Below are 21,768 nucleotides of genomic sequence, written 5' to 3'. Positions count from 1 at the left end.
TGTTTTGACATAAAGCAGTTTACACTTGCAGTAGAAAGAAGACAGTGAGAATTAAGTTTTGGTAATACTTGAAGCAAGTTTAGGACAAATTCCTTCAAAGCAGTATTCTGCTTTGGTCACGAGTTCAACCCTTTATCCTTCTGAAAGCCATTCAGCAGAATGCTGATTGAAAAATAAAGTGAGCATCTGCTTTCAAACATCAATCTGCTCTTTTTCAAAATAACTCAGAAGAACATGCTATTTACATAAAATGCTCGCGCTTTCAGATTAGGACAAAGGGCTTTCAAGTTTAAATTTTCAACTCCAAATGTGACCATTTTATTCAGTTGAGGGTCTACATCAAAACACAACCTTAACGGTTCTATTCCAATACCTCCTCTGGTAGGGGCTCCTATCCAGAAGCTCTTTAGCTCGTCTTCCAGGGGAATGTGAACCTGAATGTCTTTCCTCGCGGAAACTAGAGCTTCTAAAGCTTTCTGAGTTGTGCCACGATTCTGTACAGCCAGAAGCAGTAGGCAATGACTGGGCAAAGGAATCCATTTGTGGATCACCTCCTAAATTCTTGGGTTTTTCATTATACAATCTGACATGAGTCGGAATTTCCACATTTTGATGGTAGCGTCGCTGGTCAAAGTCATTGTGCCATTGGTCATGCTCATGGTGCCGTTCACTGTGAGAACTTTGTCGGTGCTCATGCCATTCATTGCTGTCACACGGTCGTTCATCATGATCATGGTATGGATTATCTTCAAGATATCTTGGGGGAAGGGGGTAGCTTCGGTTTCCTTCTTTTTCTTGTAGATAAAAGTTTCTTCCTGTTGGAGTTGTGTGTTCTGATCCCATTCTCCTTGGATTTGGGGAAGGATATCCATACTCAAAAACTTTACGATGAATAGCACCATACTGAGCATCTCCTGACCTTGACTCTATACTTGCTGTTTCAGCCCATTTTTCCCGTTGACTCTTCCACTGAACAGGTCTTCCTGTGCTTTGACCAAATTCTTTTAGTTCCCCACTATACGACTGATACAGTGGTCTCTCAACAGGGTATTCTTGGCTTCTTCCATAGGTTGGCGAGATTGACCTACAATGTATTTGAAGGAAAAGATGGGACAGTTTGGTACAACAGAAGTAAAACAAAACAAAGCAGCTCACTCCAGTCACAACTTCATTTCAATAAGACTCATTCCCATTTCTGGATTATACTTTTAGTTCAAATTCTCTTAGTTCCATCAGAACCACAAAGTTAAACCAAGGCTGCAATGTTTCAGCAGAAGCAGGATTAGGTGTTCAACAAAATTCATGTAATAAAGTGTATGATTCTACCCAATATTCAGCCTTGGCCTTAGCATCTAGAATTCCTACTTAAAGTTCATTTGCCTCTCTCCCCTGTTTTAGTATACTTTCAAAAACCACCCTCAGCCCAAGCTTTAAGTAACTTGCCGTAATATCTCGGCTGTCGCTTGTGTTTGGAAGTACTCCCTTAAAGTAGCTTAGGTTGTTTTCCCATTTAGGGACATTAAATAGAATGGAGTTACAACTGTGCTAATTTTACAATGTATGAATTTGTTTAATTTTGATTTCAGGAAGACAATTTGAAATTCTAAATCCAGGTGGTCACTACATTTATTTCATGCTACACCTACGCACTATTAGCCAACCAGAAGATAAATCAGTTCAAAAATGTTCAAATGCATGTCCACTTCATTTATTTGTTGAAAAGTGCAAATTTAATAAAAATCCCTGCTTTAAATGTTCCTCTGATCTTTTGGAATTCATGGTTTACACAAAGAAAAGTTATTGTGTACTCTGAGATGTATACAAGGCTGCAGCCATTAACCACATACTCATACCAGTAAGAATCCAGCCCTCATCAGAAGAAATTGGAAGATCAAGAACAAAGTAACAACTAGATAACATTCTACACAATGTTGATGGTTTGTTTGTGACCACTCACAGATATAACCAAGAACATCACTGTCCCATCTTTGGAAAAAGAAGAGCTTTCCATTGAATTTTAAGGATTGGATTTCAAGAAACAAGGATGCATATATATCTCTTTGCAACTGTAAAATTTTTCATATTGTGCAGTGGTTAATGAGATATTGCCTTTAAACAGGTGTAAAAGGAGACATCATTTCAGCAAAATAAACAGGCGGAAACAGCTTCTTCATTATCCAAACCATACAATAGCTTTTTCCTGATTCACAAAAGTTTTGTTTGGGCTTCTACTTGACGCTGTGCACTTCATTCAAGTTGCTATTATTTAAAGCGGAGTTTTATTGAAGTACACTCGGGCGATATTGATTGTAGAAAAGGTCATAGCTGAAAGAGAGTCCGCTTCTTGTTTCAAATAATCTTCCCGTTGTGCGCTTCACTAGAGAAGTCAGCATTTATTGCCCATCTCTAGTTGTCCTTAGGAGTTGGTGGTGGTTGTGGGTCTTTCTGAACTGAAGTATATTTTGTGAACGAACACTCAGTGCAATCAAGGATTTTGACTCCATGACATTGAAGAAATTGTAGTACATGTCCAAATGTAGATAATGTGGGACTTGAAGGAGATGGGTATTCTATACATCCGATGTCCTTGTCCTGCTAAGCAAGCAAGGACAGTTATCAGCAGATCGAATGAAACCGTGGCAAATTGCGGCAGTACATCTTGATTTGTATAAGCAGCAGACGAAGTACATTGGATGGTAGACGGATTGGTTGTTTTAGTTACTAGATGAAGTGGTGTTCATAGGAACTGCTTTGCCTGGGATGGCGGCAAGTATTCTGTGCAGTCTGTAGTAGCCACATACATACAAGTGGACAGTGTTTCATTCAGATTCTGACAAGTGGCTTCCAGCTGATGGAGAGATTTTGTAAAGACAAGTGACTTAGTACAGAATATCCAGTTTCTTACCTGCTCCAGGGGATGTGGCATTAATTCATTTGACAATGAAAATGCTACTGACAGTCATGAAGAATTTTTAGTTCTCCTATTGTGTCACACATCAGCCTGAATCCAAAAGCTGTCCACGCTTGGCTGTATACAGACGTGAATGACTCATTATCAGAGGAACTGTCTGTAATTACCAGCTTCACTGGCTTTGTGATGGAGGGAAGGTCATTAATTACCTCATTCAGGACTTGAAGATGCTGTCCTGTGGAGTCTGGAACATTGGGGTAGGACCGAGATATAATTTTCAACAACCAAAATCACCTTGTCTCATCTTCGTACACAGTTCCAATGATCAACAGTTGGAGATCTACCTTATTTTCCCATCATTAACTCAAGACACCCAGCAAAGACAGATTATGGTACGCCAGCTAAAATGATCAATTTACAACAGAATGTAGATTAAATTGAGGACCATCCTTAACTGCCCCAACCCGTACTGACGCGGCTCATTGGAAGATCAAAATGAGTAGGGATAGGCTTTTTGAGCACTTAGGCCTGGTCCACAAGACAAACAAATCATGACTTGGAACCGCTGAAGCGTGAACTACATTTTAGCCTGCCCCCATCACCTTTGATTCCCTTGCTAATCAAAAATAAGTTTAACTCAACACTGATAACATTCAATGACCCAGCTTCTACTGATTGCTTGAGAAGAAAATTCCCAAAGACCAACAATCCTCAAAGAGATGAGAGTCCTAATCATCTCTCAAGCAGGAGATTTACTGTATCCTCTTGTCCTAGTTGTCCCTGCTTCAGGGAAACATCCTTGCAGCAGTTATCCTGTCAAACCCCTTCAAAATCTTAATATATTTTAATTAAGTAACCTTTCATTCTGTCAAATCACAACTTTCATTCTAAGATAGCATCCTACCAACTGTCTACCAGTGATCTGAAATGCAAGCACATTCCTCATGCAAGGAAACCTGGACTCACCAATACTCAGATTGCAGCAACATTTCTTCACTATTATAATCCATACTTTTAAGATCCAGTCCTAAAAGGTGACATTCCATTTGTCTTCCTAATTACTACTTGTACTGTATATGAATGCAAAATGTTCATGGACAAGGGCACCAAGATCAATACATACTGCTACATTCTGCATGTCCCTCTCCTTTTAAATAGTTTGAATTGTTTTCTCACCTATTAGCACTGGTCAGCACTGCAACCTCACAGCGCCAGGGACCCGGGTTCGTTTCCAGCCTCGGGCAACTGTCTGTGTGGAGTTTGCACATTCTCCCCGTGTCTGCATGGGTTTCCTCCGGGTACTCCGATTTCCTCCCACAGTCCAAAGATGTGCAGGCTGGGTGGATCGGCCATGCTAAATTCCCCATAGTGGTCAGAGGTGTATGGATTATAGAGGGATGGGTCTGGGTGGGATGCTCCAATGGGCAGTGTGGACTTGTTGGGCCGAAGGGCCTGTTTCCACACTGTAGGGAATCTAATCTAATCTATTTTTGGGTTCTAAGCAAATATGCAGTTGATTCTTTTATCCAGGTCATTCATGGGATCACAAATCAACAAGATCCTGGCACTGATCCCTGTGGTATGCAGTTAGTCACCATAGCATTCTCAATGGGAAATGACAAAGTTATCCTGGCTCCGTTTCCTGTTAGCTCCTACCACACAGGTTCCATTATCCTTAGTCCTGCTTCTTCATAAGACTGCAGACTTTCAGTGACTGATTATAGAGCAAGGGAAGAATCTATGTCTTTGCTGCCAATTTTCTCTTTCTCCAGCTGCACCAAGCAAAGTTTGCACCAATTACATTTATTTGCTGACTTTCATTCATTGACAAAATTTCTGCATTTACTTGCAATTCTGGCAAATTCAAATGATCAAACATTTATTTTTTGCTGATTTAGTCCACCTTTTTTTATTTACATCTATGGTCCTTTCCATTTTTATTTCTTCACTTCTCAATAACTCACCTCATTCACTGTTAGACCAGTTTTAGTTCTTAAAAATGTGCCGATTAATGAATTTATTAATTTCTAGTTTCCATGGTAGATTTTATTCCTTTTCAGTCACTTTTTTGTTCATTGTTTTTACGATTTCGTTTTTTTTTGATGTTTTGCGAATGAATCTATTAATTTGGACTTCTTTACTTTACTTCAAATATTTTCTGATAAGGCTAACTTACCTGAGATTGTTGAGGTAACTGTCCAAGTTCTGTACATCAACTTTAGCATTTCTTTCAACCTATAATTTGTTAAATCCAATCAAGTCAAAGTTTACAGGAATGTTTATATAATTGTACAAAGGTCACTCTTACTGGATTCATACAATAAAAGAATAATTTTGAATTTAACCTGAAGAATATGCTTCAAATTCTGAGACCTTGCAGAAAAGACAGGCATCAATTACTTGGTCCCCAAGTAGGGGAATTGGTAGTTTGGGGGCTGAGGAAATGGGGAAAAGACATGGGGACTCTCCGAGCACATTTTGCTTGCAAACTTTGGAAAAGGGTGAATGTGACAGCTCCCCTGTGGATTGCCATCCAAAACCAAGACCATGGCACTGTGGATGGTCCAGCTGCTCAGGGGTAATGGTGAGAAGAGATTTGGAAAGATAATCAAGTGCTAATGGCTTTCTTAGTGAGGGGAGTAGACAGGTGCTTCTGCATCAGGAGTCTTGATTCCATGACTGTATGTTTCCTCCCAGGTGCCAGGCCCAACTATGTCACAGGATGGCTGCAGGGCAGTCTGAAGGGGGCAAGTGAACAGTCAGAAGCTGTGGCCCATGTCAAGACCGATGACATAGAAAGCAAGAGAATTAAGTTCTTAAAACTTCAGGTATCTCGATAGGAAGTACAAAGCAGGACTTTGAAGGTAGTAATCTGTGAATTACCCCTGGTGCCAAGCTGTAGTGAGTATAAAAATAGGACATAGCAAATGAATGCGTAGTTCGATGATGGTGCAACAGGGACCACTTTAGATTCCAGAGGCATTGGGACATTTCTGGGTCAATTAGACTTGTACAAATTGGATGCATTACATCTGAATAGTAATGGGATCAACATCCACACAGGGAGACTTTCTAATGATGTTTTGAATTAAGCCAATTAGATACAGTAATGGGATCCTAACAAGTAGTTCTGAGGGATGAGAAGCTGTGATGATTTGAGAAGTTAAAACATGATTAGGTTGTGTCTGGAAGGGAGAGGAAACATAGTTTAGATACGAAAGAAATGAACTTAGCAAGGCTAAATGGAATACATTTTTAATGATAGGTGTCAGAAAAATACACCAAAAGAGCCAAGGGCCGAGGACATGGATAAGTATATAGGAATATGTTATCGTATCCATGATGGAAACTTGGTTGGAAGACGGGCAGGAATGCCAGCTTTACATTCCTGGTTTACAGGGTATTTAGACAAGATAGTCAGGAGATCGAAGAGGAGGGCAAAAGGTTGCAATATTGATCAAGGAATCAACTACAGAGTTGGGGGGGGGGGAATGGCATGAGACAGAAGGGACGAGCAGTTTAGCTGCCTTAAAAATGGATAAATCTGCAAAGCAGATGAGATGCACCCCAGGCTGCTGGTGGAATCAAGGGAGGAGATATCAGAGGCCCTGGCAGTAATTTTCAAATCCTCTGGCCACATCTAAGGTGCCAGAGGACTGACCCTTGGTTGAAAGGGGGTTGCAGCACGAGTAGGGATGTCTTACTATAACTGTACAAGGTGATGGTGAGGCACATCTGGAGTACAGCGAGCAGTTTTACTTCCCTTACTTAAGAAGGCATCATTTCACTGCAGGCAGTTCAGAGAAGGTACACTAGGATGATCCTCAGAATGGAGGGATTACCTTACAAGCAAAGTTTAAACAGGTTGGGACTCTATGACTGGAGTTTACAAAAATGTGAGACATCTCATTGAAACATATAGGATTCGTAAGGGTCTCGACAGGGTGAGTGCCGAGAGATTGTTTCCCTCATGGGAAAGTCTACGATCAGATGGCATTGTCTCAGAATAAGGGAGTGCCATATAAAACTGAGATGAAGAATTTTTTTTTAAAATCACAGAGGGTTTAGAATCTTTAGAACTTCTTGCCACATGGAACTATAGAGCCAGAGTCCTTTTGTATATTTAAGATAGAGATAGATTCTTGATCAGTTGGAGAATCAACAGTTATGGGGAAAATGGCAGGAAAGTGCACGTGGAACAATGAATTAGCCATGATCCTATTGAACAGAGCAGCAGGCTCAAGGGGCCAAATTGCCTACACTGCTGTTCTTACTTCTCTTGATCTTATGGAGGACTGCTAACATTGTCCCATCATTTAAAAAAAGGAAAGCATTGACAAAGAAGTTAAAGACCAGTCCGTCTAACCTTGATGACGGGAATAATATTAAAAAGCACAGAAGAGCAGAATGTATCTGCAGGTGGAGAGATAGATTTAATCTATCATGACTATCCCTATTAAGGAAAGTTCGTATTTGACAGGTGATTGACTTTTTGAATAGGTAAGCAGGAGCGTCAACGAGTGTAATATATTTAGTGTGGTCTACATGGACTTTAGCAAGGCATCTAATAAGGTCCCTCGTGGCAGATTGGTCAAGTAAGAGCTCGTGGGATCCAAGGTAAAAAAGGGACATGCTGGATTGAAAATGCATGCCAGACAAAAAGTAGAGGGTGATTAAAAGGACATTACTGTGACTGAAGATAATAAAATGTGAGGCTGGATGAACACAGCAGGCCCAGCAGCATCTCAGGAGCACAAAAGCTGACGTTTCGGGCCTAGACCCTTCATCAGAGAAGGGTCTAGGCCCGAAACGTCAGCTTTTGTGCTCCTGAGATGCTGCTGGGCCTGCTGTGTTCATCCAGCCTCACATTTTATTATCTTGGATTCTCCAGCATCTGCAGTTCCCATTATTACTGTGACTGAAAGTCTGTTTCCAAGGGGTTCCACAGGGTCCATACTGGGGTCCTTGCTGTTTGCGGTGTACATTAATGATCTGGACTTTAAGGGAGTATGATCAAGAAATTGCAAATGACACAAAAATTAGATGGCAGAAAATAATGAAAAGGATAGAGACGGCTGGGCATGCACATGGTCACAGAAATTTGAGGGTGCATACATGAGGATCAATGGTCGGCACAACATCGTGGGCTGAAGGGCCTGTTCTGTGCTGTACTGTTCTATGTTCTATGATAGGTGTAAACTTCAGAGGCTACTAAAGATCTCGTCAGGTGGGCAGAGCACTGGTGAATGGAATTCAACCTGGAAAAATGTGACGTCATGCACTTGAGGACTAACAAACCAAGGGATTACACTATGAATAGCAGGACTGTGCGAAAGTATTGAAGATTAAAGAGACCTTGGTATGCATATCTACAGATCCCTAGAGATCGGAGGCAGGTAGATAAGATGGTAAGAGAGCATATAGAATACTAGATTTTATTAATTGAGGCATTGATAGTTATGCTGGAATGGTATAAAATGGCTGCTTATGCAACAAATAGAGAATTAAGTTCTCGTCACATTATATGAAAGATGTGACTGTACTAAAAGTAGTGCAGAGATTTACCCGGATGTTGCCTGGGCTGGAGGGCCTGAGCTATGAGGAACAATTGGGCAGGTTGGCATTGTTTTCCTTGAAGCAGTGCAGATTGAGAAACAACCTGGTATAGGAATGAACTTTTTCCTTTAGTACTAGAATCAGTAACCAGAACCACAGGCTTAAATTAAGAGGTAGAAGACTAAGAGGAAAGTTGAAGAGAATTTTATGTCACCCAGAAGGTAGAAAGAGTCTGGAACTCAATGCTTGAAAGAATGTTTGAGTCAGAAACTCCTGTTAGATATAAGCAGTATTTAGATATTCACTTGCTCTGCTGGCCTCCAGGCAAAAAGCTGGAAAATGGCATTACTGACACATAGACTGAATGTCCTCATTCTGTGCTACAAATGTCAAGGAACCAGTGGCTATAATAGTATATTTAACATTACATACTTAACATCAATATAGTTTGTGCATGTTGCACCTTCTGATTCACCACATACATTTGCAGCGATTTAAAGCACTCAGTAAAAACTCTAAAGCAGTCTGCGCATTCGCACCGTGCAATCCAAATAATGCTGGTGCATTATGCATAAAATAGTATATAATGACAAATTTCCAAAAAAGTCAACGACTTCAGCATAGGGAGAGTGGGAGATGAGCATAGTAAACAATAAGATCTACAGTCACAACCAAACAGACTGAAATATAGAGCAACAGATGGAAGAGAGTCATATGTGACACACATTTGGAAATAAATGAATGGTAGCTTCAAACTGGAACTTGTATTATGTAAACCCTAAAATCCACAGTATAAAATGACTCTAGTTTACAAATGAATGAAGCCATCAACTGGAAACGCGATTGAATGTGAAATTAATCTCAAATTAAGGTTATATCACTCATGGAAGAAATCAAACATTTCAGCAACTTACCACCAATTTCTTTTTTCTCACTCTTAATTGCAAGACATTTCATTCTCTAACAGTCTTAATGCAACAACTTATTTTGTCGTCTCACTCCTCATTCTAAATATTAACTGAATTTGAAATACGAAATTGACATAGCGAAAAAGGTGGTTATTTGTCCCACCGTGCGTGCACTACCTCCCTTAACATTTTAACAGGGCTAGTCTCCTGCCTTTTCCCCATAATTCTGCGTATTGTTTCTATATCAACCAATCTGTGATCAGTCAATAACACCGGTTTCATGAGGGAAGCCTTCTTTCTGCGCTAACCCCATGGAGAACTTAATTTTAACATGGCAGTAACAGAGGATCTGAAAGGCAATTCATGCCATTGGGCCTGCTCCACCATTCAATAAGATCATGGTTTGTCAAACACTGGTCTTTTACCAACCCTGTCCCCATAATGCTGTATGCCACTAGTAATCAGAAATCTATCAATCTCTACATTAAACGTATCTAAATACTGAGCTTTCACAACCTTCCGTAGCAGAGATTTCAAAGGTTCACAATTCTGAGTTTTAAATAAAATCCTCATCTTGGACCCAAGTGGTATCACCCTTATTTTTAAATTGTGCACCACAGCACAAGACTCCCCAAGGTCAGATAGCTGGACGGCTGGTTTACGATACCAAGCGATGTCAACACCACGTGTTCAATTTTTGCACCAGCTGAGGTTACCATGAAGGACTCTACTTCTGAACCTCTCCCATTGCCTGAGGAGTGACGACCTTTGGGATGAACCATCACTAGTCCTCTCTCTCTCTCTATAGACCGGCAGGTCTATTGCAAGTTTACCTTTTAGAGACCCCAGCAGGGGGACCATCTCACCTGAACCTACCCAGTCTATTCCTTTAAGTATTTTTGAAGCTTCAATTAGATCACTTCATTCTAAGAAACTGTACAAAATACAAACTCTCCCAAAAGGACAGTATTCAGGAGCTGATATAGTGAATCTTTATTGCACTCCCTCTATAGTAATAACAAATTTCCTGACCCAGGAGACAAACTACAGATGCTGTCTAACCAAGCTCCTAGACAACTGATGCAAGACTTTGTTAATTCTGCACTCAAATCCTCTTCTGGACTTATCAACAAAGATACCAATGTTCCTTTGTACATTTAAACTTTTCAATTATTTACCACTTAAGAAATATTCTAAGCATCTGTTTCTCCCATGAAAGACAGTGACCTCACATTTTCCACATTATATTCAATTTGCGCTGTTCTTGCCCATTCACTAAGACATACCAAGTCAGTTAGCTTTGTATCATCTGTAAATCTGGGAATATTATATTTGGAACCCAACTCCAAATTATTGATAAATACTGTGAACAGCTGAGGCCCAAGTACTGATCCTTGTGCCCATCGCTCTCCTTTATCAATTCTGATAGTAATATCTTCAAAAATACTCAAACAAGTTTGTCAAACATGAGGTCTCATTTGCAAATCCATTCAGACTACGTCCAACCAGATTAGTATAATTCAAGATTCTATTTATCCCATCCTTTATAATAGAGTATTTCCCAACAATTTCTATGTGGCTGACAAATCTGTACTTCTGTTTTCTCTCATTCACCCTTTAAATCACAGACTGATACTTGCTATCTTCCAACCTGCAGGCATCATTCCAGAATCTATATATTTTTGTAAGAAAATTACCAATGCATTGTTTAGCTTTATAGGCTGCATTCCAGAATGTTGAAGGAAGTGGCTATCAGGGCTGGGGAATTATAAACCTGTGGTCCCATTAATTTCTTCAGTGCAATCAACTTACTTACACTAATTACCTTCAATCCCTTATTCTTCCTAGTCAATTAATCTCTAGCTTTGGGAAATTTATTAAATCTTCCTCAGTGAAAAAGACACAAAGAAATCACTTAGTTTTTGTCTTTCTTCCCTTAGAAAGTGTCCTGACTCTACCCATAAGAAAGACAATTCGTTTTAACCAAATGTTTCCTTTCTACATAGTTATTGAAGCTTTCAGGTCTGTTTTTATATTTTTTGATACGTGACAATCATAATTGCCTCCTTCCTTATTGGTTTCTTGGTCGTCCTTCGTTGTATTCTATAAACCTCCAAATCCTCAGAATTGCTGCTACTTCTGGCAACTTTCAACATTTTCTTTTAATTGTAAAGAAACCTGAACTTCCATTGTTAGCCACAGCTTTTGCACCTTGAGTAATACATAAGTGCTGAAATCATGCAATAGCTCTTTAATGACTATTCATTGTCTATGTAAAGTTGTGCCTTATAACATATTTTTCTGACTGACCTCAGCCAATTTGTGCCTCATGCTCTCATAGTTTTGTTGATTCTGATTTAACATCGTTGCTTCTGTATGCAAGTGAGGTAGTTCAAACAATTAAATTCTATTATATTGTGGTCAGTCACGACTAAAGTTCTGCAACAAGATTGTTAATTGGCCCTTTTTCATTACTTAAGATCTAAAATTGGCATAGCACGAAAACCATCCCAAAAACACTCTAGAAACTCATCCTCCAGTTTTAGTGCTCAATTGATTTACCCAGTCAGTACACAGATTGAAGTCACTCACAATAACTTTATTGTCTATGCTATATGCCTGTCTCATTTCCTGATTAATACCAGACCTATACTACCAATATTTAGTGGCATATACTTACTCCAACCAATGTTTGCAGAAACTTGCTGTTCCTTACCTCCATCCACAGATCCCATGCACTATTTTTCTGATCCGAGATCTGCACTTACTAATGTACTAATCCCATTCCTTATTATCAGTGCAACTCCACCTCTTTTTCCTTCTTGTATGTCCTTCCTGGCCATGGAATATCCTTGAGTATTCTGTATTGGAACGATCTTCACCCAAAACTGTACTAGAACCAGTGTTCTGACCAGCGATATTTCTTAGGCATTAGGGAGGGCTTTAAATTAAATAGTGAGGGCAGGAGACCAGCTGAGCCATGACATGAAAAAGTAGCAGGAAAAGAAAGCAAGACAGAAAAGTAGCAATAAAGGAAAGGAGAATTAGAGTATGACAAGAAGGATGGAACATAAAATTAAATCTATCTCCAGAGGTAGTGAGAAGTTGTGGGAAAAAAAAACAAAATTAAATGCATTCTATCAAAACGTGAGAAGCATTTGTAACAGGGCTGATGAACTGACAGCAACAATGGAAGTAAGCAGATAATATATAATTTCCATTTGATGATGTGGCTGCAGTGATCAAGTTTGGGATCTGAATATTAGAGGGTATTTAACATTTAAGAAGAATAGGCTAAAAAGGAAAAAGGGGTGAGGTAGCACTAGTAATAAAGGATGAGAAAATTGCATTAAAAAGAAGGAATCTTAGGAGTTACAACAGATGCAATAAACATTGGTGGGAGTTTCTTCGAGGCCAAACATTAACGGTAACATATACCACTATGAATTAGAAAACTGAAATGCGTGCAACTGAGATAATGCAGGAATTACAGAAGATTTCAATCTACGTATAAATTGGATAAACCTACCTAGCAGGGGTGTTGTGGAGGACAAATTCCCGAATGCTGACTAGATAGTTTTTGAGACAGTATTTTCTTAGTGTTCAGTCAAGGGATGAGGGTGTTATTGCCCATCCTAGAGGGTGGATAATTGTACAAAATGTGGAGGAATGGAATTGTGGGAGATACAGCAGTTTGGATCGGAAATTGGCTTGCTGAAAGAAGACAAAGGGTGGTAGTTGATGGGAAATGTTCATCCTGGAGACCAGTTACTAGTGGTGGACCGCAAGGGTCGGTGTTGGGTCCACTGCTGTTTGTCATTTTTATAAATGACCTGGATGAGGGCGTAGAAGGATGGGTTAGTAAATTTGCAGATGACACTAAGGTCGGTGGAGTTGTGGATAGTGACGAAGGATGCTGTAGGTTGCAGAGAGACACACATAAGCTGCAGAGCTGGGCTAAGAGGTGGCAAATGGAGTTTAATGCAGACAAGTGTGAGGTGATGCACTTTGGTAGGAGTAACCAGAAGGCAAAGTACTGGGCTAATGGTAAGATTCTTAGCAGTGTAGATGAGCAGAGAGATCTCGGTGTCCATGTACACAGACCCTTGAAAGTTGCCACCCAGGTTGACAGGGCTGTTAAGAAGGCATACAGTGTTTTAGCTTTTATTAATAGAGGGATCGAGTTCCGGGACCAAGAGGTTATGGTGAAGCTGTACAAAACTCTGGTGTGGCCGCACTTGGAGTACTGTGTACAGTTCTGGTCACCGCATTATAAGAAGGATGCGGAAGCTTTGGAAAGGGTGTAGAGGAGATTTACTAGGATGTTGCCTGGTATGAAGGGAAGGTCTTACGAGAAAAGGCTGAGGGACTTGAGGCTGTTTCATTAGAGAGAAGAAGGTTGAGAGGTGACTTAATTGAAACATATAAAATAATCAGAGGGTTAGATAGGGAGAGCCTTTTTCTTAGGATGGTGACGGCGAGCACGAGACGGCATAGCTTTAAATTGAGGGGTGAAAGATACAGGACAGATGTCAGAGGTAGTTTCTTTACTCAGAGAGTAGTAAGGGAATGGAACACTTTGCCTGCAACGGTAGGAGATTCGCCAACTTTAGGTACATTTAAGTCGTCATTGGACAAGCATATGAACGCACATGGGATAGTGTAGGTTAGATGGGCTTCAGATCAGTATGACAGGTCGGCACAACATCGAGGGCCGAAGGGCCTGTACTGTGCGTAATGTTCTATGTCAGCTGCATTGCTGTGGATCTGGAATCACATATAGTCCAAACCAAGTAAGGATGGCAGTTTGCTTCCCCAAAGGATATTAGTGAACCAGGTGTTGAGGAATAAACTAGAAAACAGATGCAGTTAGAGCTTGTACGCATAATGAGAAAGGACTAATTAAAATTATTTTGTGATGGAGCATGTATTGAAGAGTTACTCTAATTTGAAGCAATTTTAATTTGAGTCTGAAAGAAATGCAGTTTGTTCCAAGTTACATTAAAAGGTATGGTGGTGGACAATGTTTGGAATAATGCATAATTGAGCCTTATTTGTACTGCGTTTAGGAGACAGAAGCATGGGTGTCATTTCACTTATACTGTGTGTCTTGACGACTGGAGGTCTTTTTGTTTATTTGTACTTTAATGAAGTTTTACAACCTTTGAAGTGAAATGATGAGGATTTGTGGTTTAGTGGGAAGAAGAGGTACAAGAAAACTGTCCCGGCACCTAATGACAGGAATTCTGGAAAATATACTGAAAAATTCAGAAGTCATACCAGCATGTGTGACGAAGTGTGGAGACAAAAGTACTGAACTCTCTAGTAAGGCATCCAGCAAACTGCTAGCAACGAGTTTAGGGATCTCGCGTATTTGCTCTGAAGTTGAAGCAACAGATGGTTTAGTTTTTAGCACTGAATGAGTTAGGGAGTGATACCAACTTAAGAAAAGCACCCACTGAATCTACAGAAAGTTACAGTTATGTCAGAATGAGTTAAAAGTCCTGGTGTAGAGGTAGTGGTGAATCTCTCTAGAGCTTTAGTTAGTAAGGAAACTACTGGAATAGAAGGAAATGTGAGAGTTTGAGTCATTTTCTAGTGTTTGCAATTAAACTCTCCAACGATTTTGTAGAATGTACCCATTTCTTTTATTTAATAAATAATTTACAGTGTTAAAAGTACAACGATATATTCTTTTGCAGTAACTGATCTTCACAATCTGTGAATTATTTGGATGTGGGTTTCAAATGCAATATTTCCAATTTTGCTGATGACAGAAAGTGAGGTGACAATGTGACCTCTGAAGAGAAATGGCTCCTAGGGAAATTACTAAAGGAGAATTTGAGTTCAAGAATAAAGAAATATTGCTATCATTACGTACTGCCTTGGTGTTATGTACCTGTGAAGAATATATTTGACGTACAGGGAGTGCAACATAACATCATCCGGTTGATTCCTGGCTTGGCTGTTTTCCTATGAGGATAGCTTGAGAAAACTGGGCTTTTATTCTTGAGTACAGGAGGAAGGAAGTGGTCTTATTGAAACAAAATTTTACAGGTGCAGAAAGGATGGTTCCCCAGGGATGGCAGGGGGACACGATCTCAGAATAAGCAGTACACTGACATATGACTGAGATGAGCAGGACGGTGAATTTCTGAAACTGTCTACCCTAAAAGGCTGCAGAGGTTCAGTGGCTGAGTATATTCAAAATACAGATTGATAGATTTTTAGATCTTGAAGTTATCAAAGGATATGGTGATAATGTGGAAAAATGTTGAGGTAGAAGCTCAGCTATGATCTAATTAAATGACAAAGCAGGCTCAGTAGGCTGAAAGGAGCAGGAGTGGGCCAGTTTCTTAAGTACATTCCTGTAAAAATCAATGTTTTTCCATTCATTCCAATATCTTTCCATTGGGTGTATACTTGCACTTTTCCTTAAGTGATCACCACACACTTCTCTTTACCTATTCATTAGCTTATTCCTTTTAACTCTCCCTTGCTGCTTGCCACACCATCTTCCCTTTGCATCATCAGCAAATTGGACATTGGAAATAGAAGCCCAAAACATCTCCACACATATGTTGGCACAGCCGTGTTTGCTGGATACACCACTTCTGATCCGTGTAACACCACTGTCTCAAAATGTTATTTACTATTACTCACTTTTCTTTTCATTTGCGAAATTTCCCCAACATGGTTCGATTTTTGCCACAAACCTGAGAGACAGGTGATCTGTCTATAATGCTTTTCAACAATTTCTATAAGATGGATAGCATTATACACATGCAAGTCCAGTTTAGATTCATTTAAGTATCTTCCAGGCTGGGTTAAAGGTGAGTTCAATCAAACTGTATCATAATTGGAAATACAAATACTCAAAATTAATATTATTCAAGGCCATCTCTTGGCAAGTTCACTATCCTATACACATCATCAAAATGTCTGATCAACAATTCTATTCATCTCAGCAAGCCATCTAAACATCACAGGCGTGTCAACACGCCAGTCGTCTCACACCAAATACACAATGCCTCAGGAAATGTAATCTGCAACGCAATCCTTTCAAAAAAAAACAAGGATTTTATCTAAGATAATAAAATGTGAGGCTGGATGAACACAGCAGGCCAAGCAGCATCTCAGGAGCACAAAAGCTGACGTTTCGGGCCTAGACCCTTCATCAGAGCCTCTGATGAAGGGTCTAGGCCCGAAACGTCAGCTTTTGTGCTCCTGAGATGCTGCTTGGCCTGCTGTGTTCATCCAGCCTCACATTTTATTATCTTGGAATCTCCAGCATCTGCAGTTCCCATTATCTCTGAAGGATTTTATCTAATGTGGAATTCATTCCGAGCAGCCTCCTACCAGAAACTAGCTCCAATATAATCTGTAACACAACAATGCACATTGTGCAATTCGAACATCAAACTGCCATGGACATTATTTCACAGGATTGCTTTCAATGTACAAAGAAATTTATGAGCTTATTTTCCAGATCTGATCTCATTAGGCCACTGTGCCAAAGGATGATTAAATAACCAGCTTTATCAGCACTCTTAGATAACAAGGTGTAGAGTTGGATGAACACAGCAGGCCAAGCAGTATCAAAGGAGCAGGAAGGCTGACGTTTCGGGTCTGTGTTCATCCAACTCTACACCTCGTTATCTCAGATTCTCTAGCATCTAGAGTTCCTACTAAGTCTTTATCAGCCCTCCTGTAGGATTGGAATATAATCATTGAATAATAACATTTTCAAAAGTGAGGATTCGCTTACCTGTGCTTCCATCGTGGGGATCTCGACCTTGAGCGAACCATTGTATCAGGCAATTAGCAATGCCTTCAGCTGTGCCTGTGATGATCATAAAACTTCATCAGAACATTTTGCTTCACCAGGAATGCACAACAACGCGGACACAGATTAGCAGTAAGATAGCACTGAAAGAGATTCTTTAATCTGTAAGAACACATAGTTCCTTTGTCTACAACTACAAATGATTATGTGTTCTAGCTAGTCATCATTTACGAAGCAAGTGATGGGAAAATACAGTATAATGCACAACAGTCAGAACTCTTCGAAAGCAAAATACCAAGATGTTGGAAATCAAAAGCAAGAAAACCTCAACAGGATAGCCAACACCTATGGAAGGAAAGAGAGTTAACATTTCAGGTCACATTGGAACTGAAGAGAAGTAAAAACATAAGAGCTTTAAGACAGTGGGACTGTTGGACATACATATCTACATTTAAGAACTATGCGAAAAGCTGGAAGATGGTCAACTGTCTGCTCATCTTCTGGATTAAACAGGCTTTAAGCAAGGTTTGTAGGGAACATATGTGGCTTCTTCCACATTTATTTAACAGTTTAATGCAGGCTGTGCTCCAACTGCTGACTGCATGAAGTCACTTTGGAAAAATAACCAAGCAAACTCTTGGGGAATTAAGAGATGGGATTTATTGCCCTTATTTAGGAGAAAACCTGGCTCTGAAAGAGACCATAGGGCCCCATGTCCTGTTAATTAGCAAGTCTTTCTGAATTTGCTTTCTTATTCATAAACCTAGGGAGTTATATGAAGAAAACCTCCAAAGCTGTGGTAAGACGTCTCTTTCTTTCTCTCCTGCTGTCTTGGAGGAAGTGCTCAAGAACCTGGTGAAATTTCCACCTCTCAGTATATTGATTACTTTGTCACTATCCAAACAGTTGAATCCAGCTTGATTTCCATCCAAACTGTCTAGTTGTCAGTAATTCACTTCTTGTCAGCAAGAAGCGAAATGCACATCATTGAATCCCTTATTTTGTAAGTCTGAAAATGTATTTTTCTTTAGATAACAAAGTGTGGGGCTGGATGAACACAGCACGCCAAGCAGCATCTTAGGAGCACAAAAGCTGACGTTTCGGGCCTAGACCCTTCGTCTAGGCCTGAAACGTCAGCTTTTGTGCACCTAAGATGCTGCTTGGCCTGCTGTGTTCATCCAGCCCCATACTTTGTTATCTTAGATTCTCCAGCATCTGCAGTTCCCATTATTCTGATGTATTTTTCTTTACTCATTTTTAAATGTCATTTAGAGCGATAGAGCTATACAGCATGGAAACAAATCCTTTGGTCCAACTGGTTCATGCTAACCAGATATCCTAAATTAATCTAGTCCCGTTTGGCCCATATTATTTTATTCCCTTCCGATTCACATAGCCATTCAGATGCCTTTTAAATGTTGTAATTGTATCAGACTCTACCACCTCTAGCAGTTCATTCCGTACACGTACCATCCTCTGTGAGAAGAAATTGCCCCAGGTCCCTTTTAAATCTTTTCCCTCTCACCTTAAACCTATGCCCTCTGTTACCCTGCGGTAAAAGACTTGGCTATTCTCCCTATCCATGCCCCGTGATTGTATAACTTGTATACCATCACCCTTCAGCCTCTGATGTTCTAGGGAAAATAGCCACAGCCTATTCAGCACCTCCCTGTAGTTCAATTCCTCCAACCCTGACAAACATCCTTTTAAATCTTTTCTGAACCCTTTCAAGTTTCACAACACCCTTCTTTAGCATGGATCTACACAGTCTATGCGCCCCTTCTGTTGCGTGAGCATATCTGATCTGAGATTAAAAATGGCATATAATTTTAATCCTTTTTTATCTTTACTTATTCACGGGATAAGGGTGTTGCTGGCTAGGGCAGCATTTATTGCCCATCCTAAATGCCCAAAGGGCAGTTAAGAGTCAACCACGTTGTTGTGGGTATGAAGTCACATATAGACCAGACCAGGTAAGAATGGCAGTTTCCTTCACCAAAGGGCATTGGTGAACCAGATAGGTTTTTCTGACAATCGACGATGGTTTCATGATCATCATTTCAGTCTTAATTCCAGATTTCTTTTATTGAATTCCACCTTTTGCCACGGCAGGTTTCAGACCCAAGTCTCCAGAACATAACTGGGTCTCTGATTTAACAGTCTAGCAATAATGCCATTAGACCATCAGCAGCCCATTATATTTCGGAATTAACCAGTCTTTTGAGTTTATTAGAGTCATAGAGATATACAGTACAGAAACAGACCCTTTGGTCTAACCAGATATCTGATCTCATTTGCCAGCATTTCGCCAATATCCCTCTAAACCTTCTTGTTCATATATTCATCCAGATGCCTTTTAAATGGTGTCACTGTACCAGCCTCTATCACTTTATCTGGCAGGTCATTCCATACACACACCATCCTCTGGGTGAAAAAGTTGTCCTTTACATCCCTTTTAAATCTTTCACGTCTCATCTTAAACCTGTGCCTCTAGTTTTAGACTCTCCCACCCCAGGGAAAAGACTTGTCCATTCAGCTTATCCATGCCCATGATGATTTTATAAACCACTATAAAGTCACCCCTCAGCCTCCAATGCGCCAGGCAAAATAGTCCCAGTCTATCCAGCCTCTCTCTACAGCACAAACCCTTTCAAGTTTCACAATATGCTTCCTAGCAGGGAGACCGGAATCGCACACAGTATGCCAAAAGTGGCCTAACCAATGTCCACTACTGCTACAATATGACATTCCAACCCCTACATTCAATGCACTTGACCAATAAAGGCAAGCATACCAAACACCACCTTCACTATGTGACATCAAGATGCTGGAGTCAGAAGCAACACAACGTGGAGCTAGAGGAACACAGCAGGTCAAGTAGCAACAGAGGAACAGAGTCAACATTTTGGGTTGGGACCCTTCATCAGAACTCCGACCATCAGACCATTCTGATGAAGAGTCCCAACCCAAGACGGTGACTTTCCTGTTCCTCTGATGAGGCCCAACCCGCTGTGTTCCTCCAGCTCCACACCGTGTTGACACCCTCTTTGCGATCTACCTGCGACTCCAACCAATATCTACCACTCACTCCTTGGCCCATCTGATCAAGATCCTGTTGTACTGAGGTAACCTTCTTCGCTAAATAATAAGCCAAAAGAACTGCAGATGCTGTAAATCAGGAACAAAAACAGAAATTGCTGGAAAAGCTCAGCAGGTCTGGCAGCAACTACGAAAGAAACATCAGACTTAACTTTTCAGGTCTGGTGACCCTTCCTCTGAACCTTCTTTGCTGTCCACTTATTGAAGAAGACTGGTGAAAATATCTTTTATTCTGGATAGCAGTACCAAAGGAAAGCACCTGGTCATCTGGTGATTAACACAAATATTTTGTCTAATGTTGTGATTCAGGAATGGTAGCCATGATGTGGAGGTACCAGTGTTGGACTGGGGTGGACAAAGTCAGAAATCCCATGATACCAGTTTATAGCCCAACAGGCTTATTTGAAAACACACGCTTTTAGAACCTCGCTCCTTCTTCAGTTATGAAGGAGCAAACCTTGGAAAGCTATTGATTTTGAAATCGACCTACTGGGTTACAAACTGCTGTCGTATGATTTCTGACTTTCGAGCAGTAGGACTTGGGTACCTGCACATTCCTTCCAACCCAGTTCACTCAGGACAGTGACTAGAAGGAATTTGGGGATTTCCACGTACACAATCAATTGAAACATTCTAACTGATTAAAGGTTTAACAGCATCTTAGGTTTCTTTTAATACATCATAATAATCAGTGATGTCACCCTTTGATCTTTTACTTCTGTGCCCGGTACCACCTCGGCTACTAACATCCAGAGGAGGAGCGAGGCTCTGAAAGCTTGTGTTTTCAAATGGGCCTGTGGGTCTACAACCTGGTGTGGCGTGATTTCTGACGTTGCCCACATCACCCTAATCCAGTCCAACGACCGGCACCCCCAGACCATCCCAGCTATTAACAGCAGTGGGGGTGGGGGGAAACACAACACAAAAAGGAGAAAGCCTGCGACTGGGTGGAAGGCAGGGAAATTGAGTAACAAACTGTTTAATGATGCACCATGCTAACACTCTAGTGGAGAGACTATTCGACAACACAACCCATCACGTGCCCACTACTACACAATCGGGGTGGGGGGGGTCACCCGGATGTAACCGTTGAGCGGGCCCCTCTCCCTCAGGGATGGGGATGAATCACGATAACCCTCCGCCTGTACAAACCGGACAGCAAACGCAAACTAACCGTGTGAACACCTTCTCCGCCGCCACCACCACCACCACCACCACCTCCGGGACGCTGCCTCGTCTCCACTCTAGACCGACCCCTAGATCGCCGCGCTCCCTCCGCCGCCCGCTCCACCGACCGGAAGTGGCTCCAACGACGACTTCCGCCCGGCCGCCAGCTATGCGCAGGCGCGGCCCGCCGTGCCATTCTGGCGCATGCGGACTGCTGAAGCTACTGCCTGTTCCCATTCACAAGGTCCCACTGTTAAATGGTCACCCCTTTACAGGAGTCCTTCTGATTTTGTTTTCCCTTTGGCTTTGCACATCAAGGAAAATATATTCGTAGTGCCTGC

The 21,768-nt window shown here is 40.9% G+C and overlaps 1 protein-coding gene across 2 annotated transcripts in view; it reads right to left on the bottom strand.

The window, feature by feature from the left end:
• The window catches only part of LOC125456880 (BCLAF1 and THRAP3 family member 3-like), a 49,353-nt gene extending 27,794 nt beyond the window's left edge, over positions 1-21,559 (bottom strand). For both annotated transcript variants that reach the window (XM_048540379.2, XM_048540380.2), the window contains exons 1-3: positions 21,435-21,559; positions 17,144-17,218; positions 374-1,084 (exon numbers count right to left, since the gene is read on the bottom strand). In XM_048540379.2, coding sequence (XP_048396336.1) covers positions 374-1,084; positions 17,144-17,184 — 752 coding nt within the window. In that variant the 5' untranslated portion in view covers positions 17,185-17,218; positions 21,435-21,559. The remainder of the gene's footprint in view (positions 1-373; positions 1,085-17,143; positions 17,219-21,434) is intronic.
• Between the last annotated feature and the right edge of the window lie 209 nt (positions 21,560-21,768).

The sequence above is a fragment of the Stegostoma tigrinum genome, chromosome 12, assembly GCF_030684315.1.
Source record: "Stegostoma tigrinum isolate sSteTig4 chromosome 12, sSteTig4.hap1, whole genome shotgun sequence".
In the NCBI taxonomy this organism is placed as follows: Eukaryota; Metazoa; Chordata; class Chondrichthyes; order Orectolobiformes; family Stegostomatidae; genus Stegostoma; species Stegostoma tigrinum.
The sequence above is the reverse complement of the archived record's forward strand: the minus strand, read 5'-3'. Positions and strand labels throughout refer to the sequence as shown.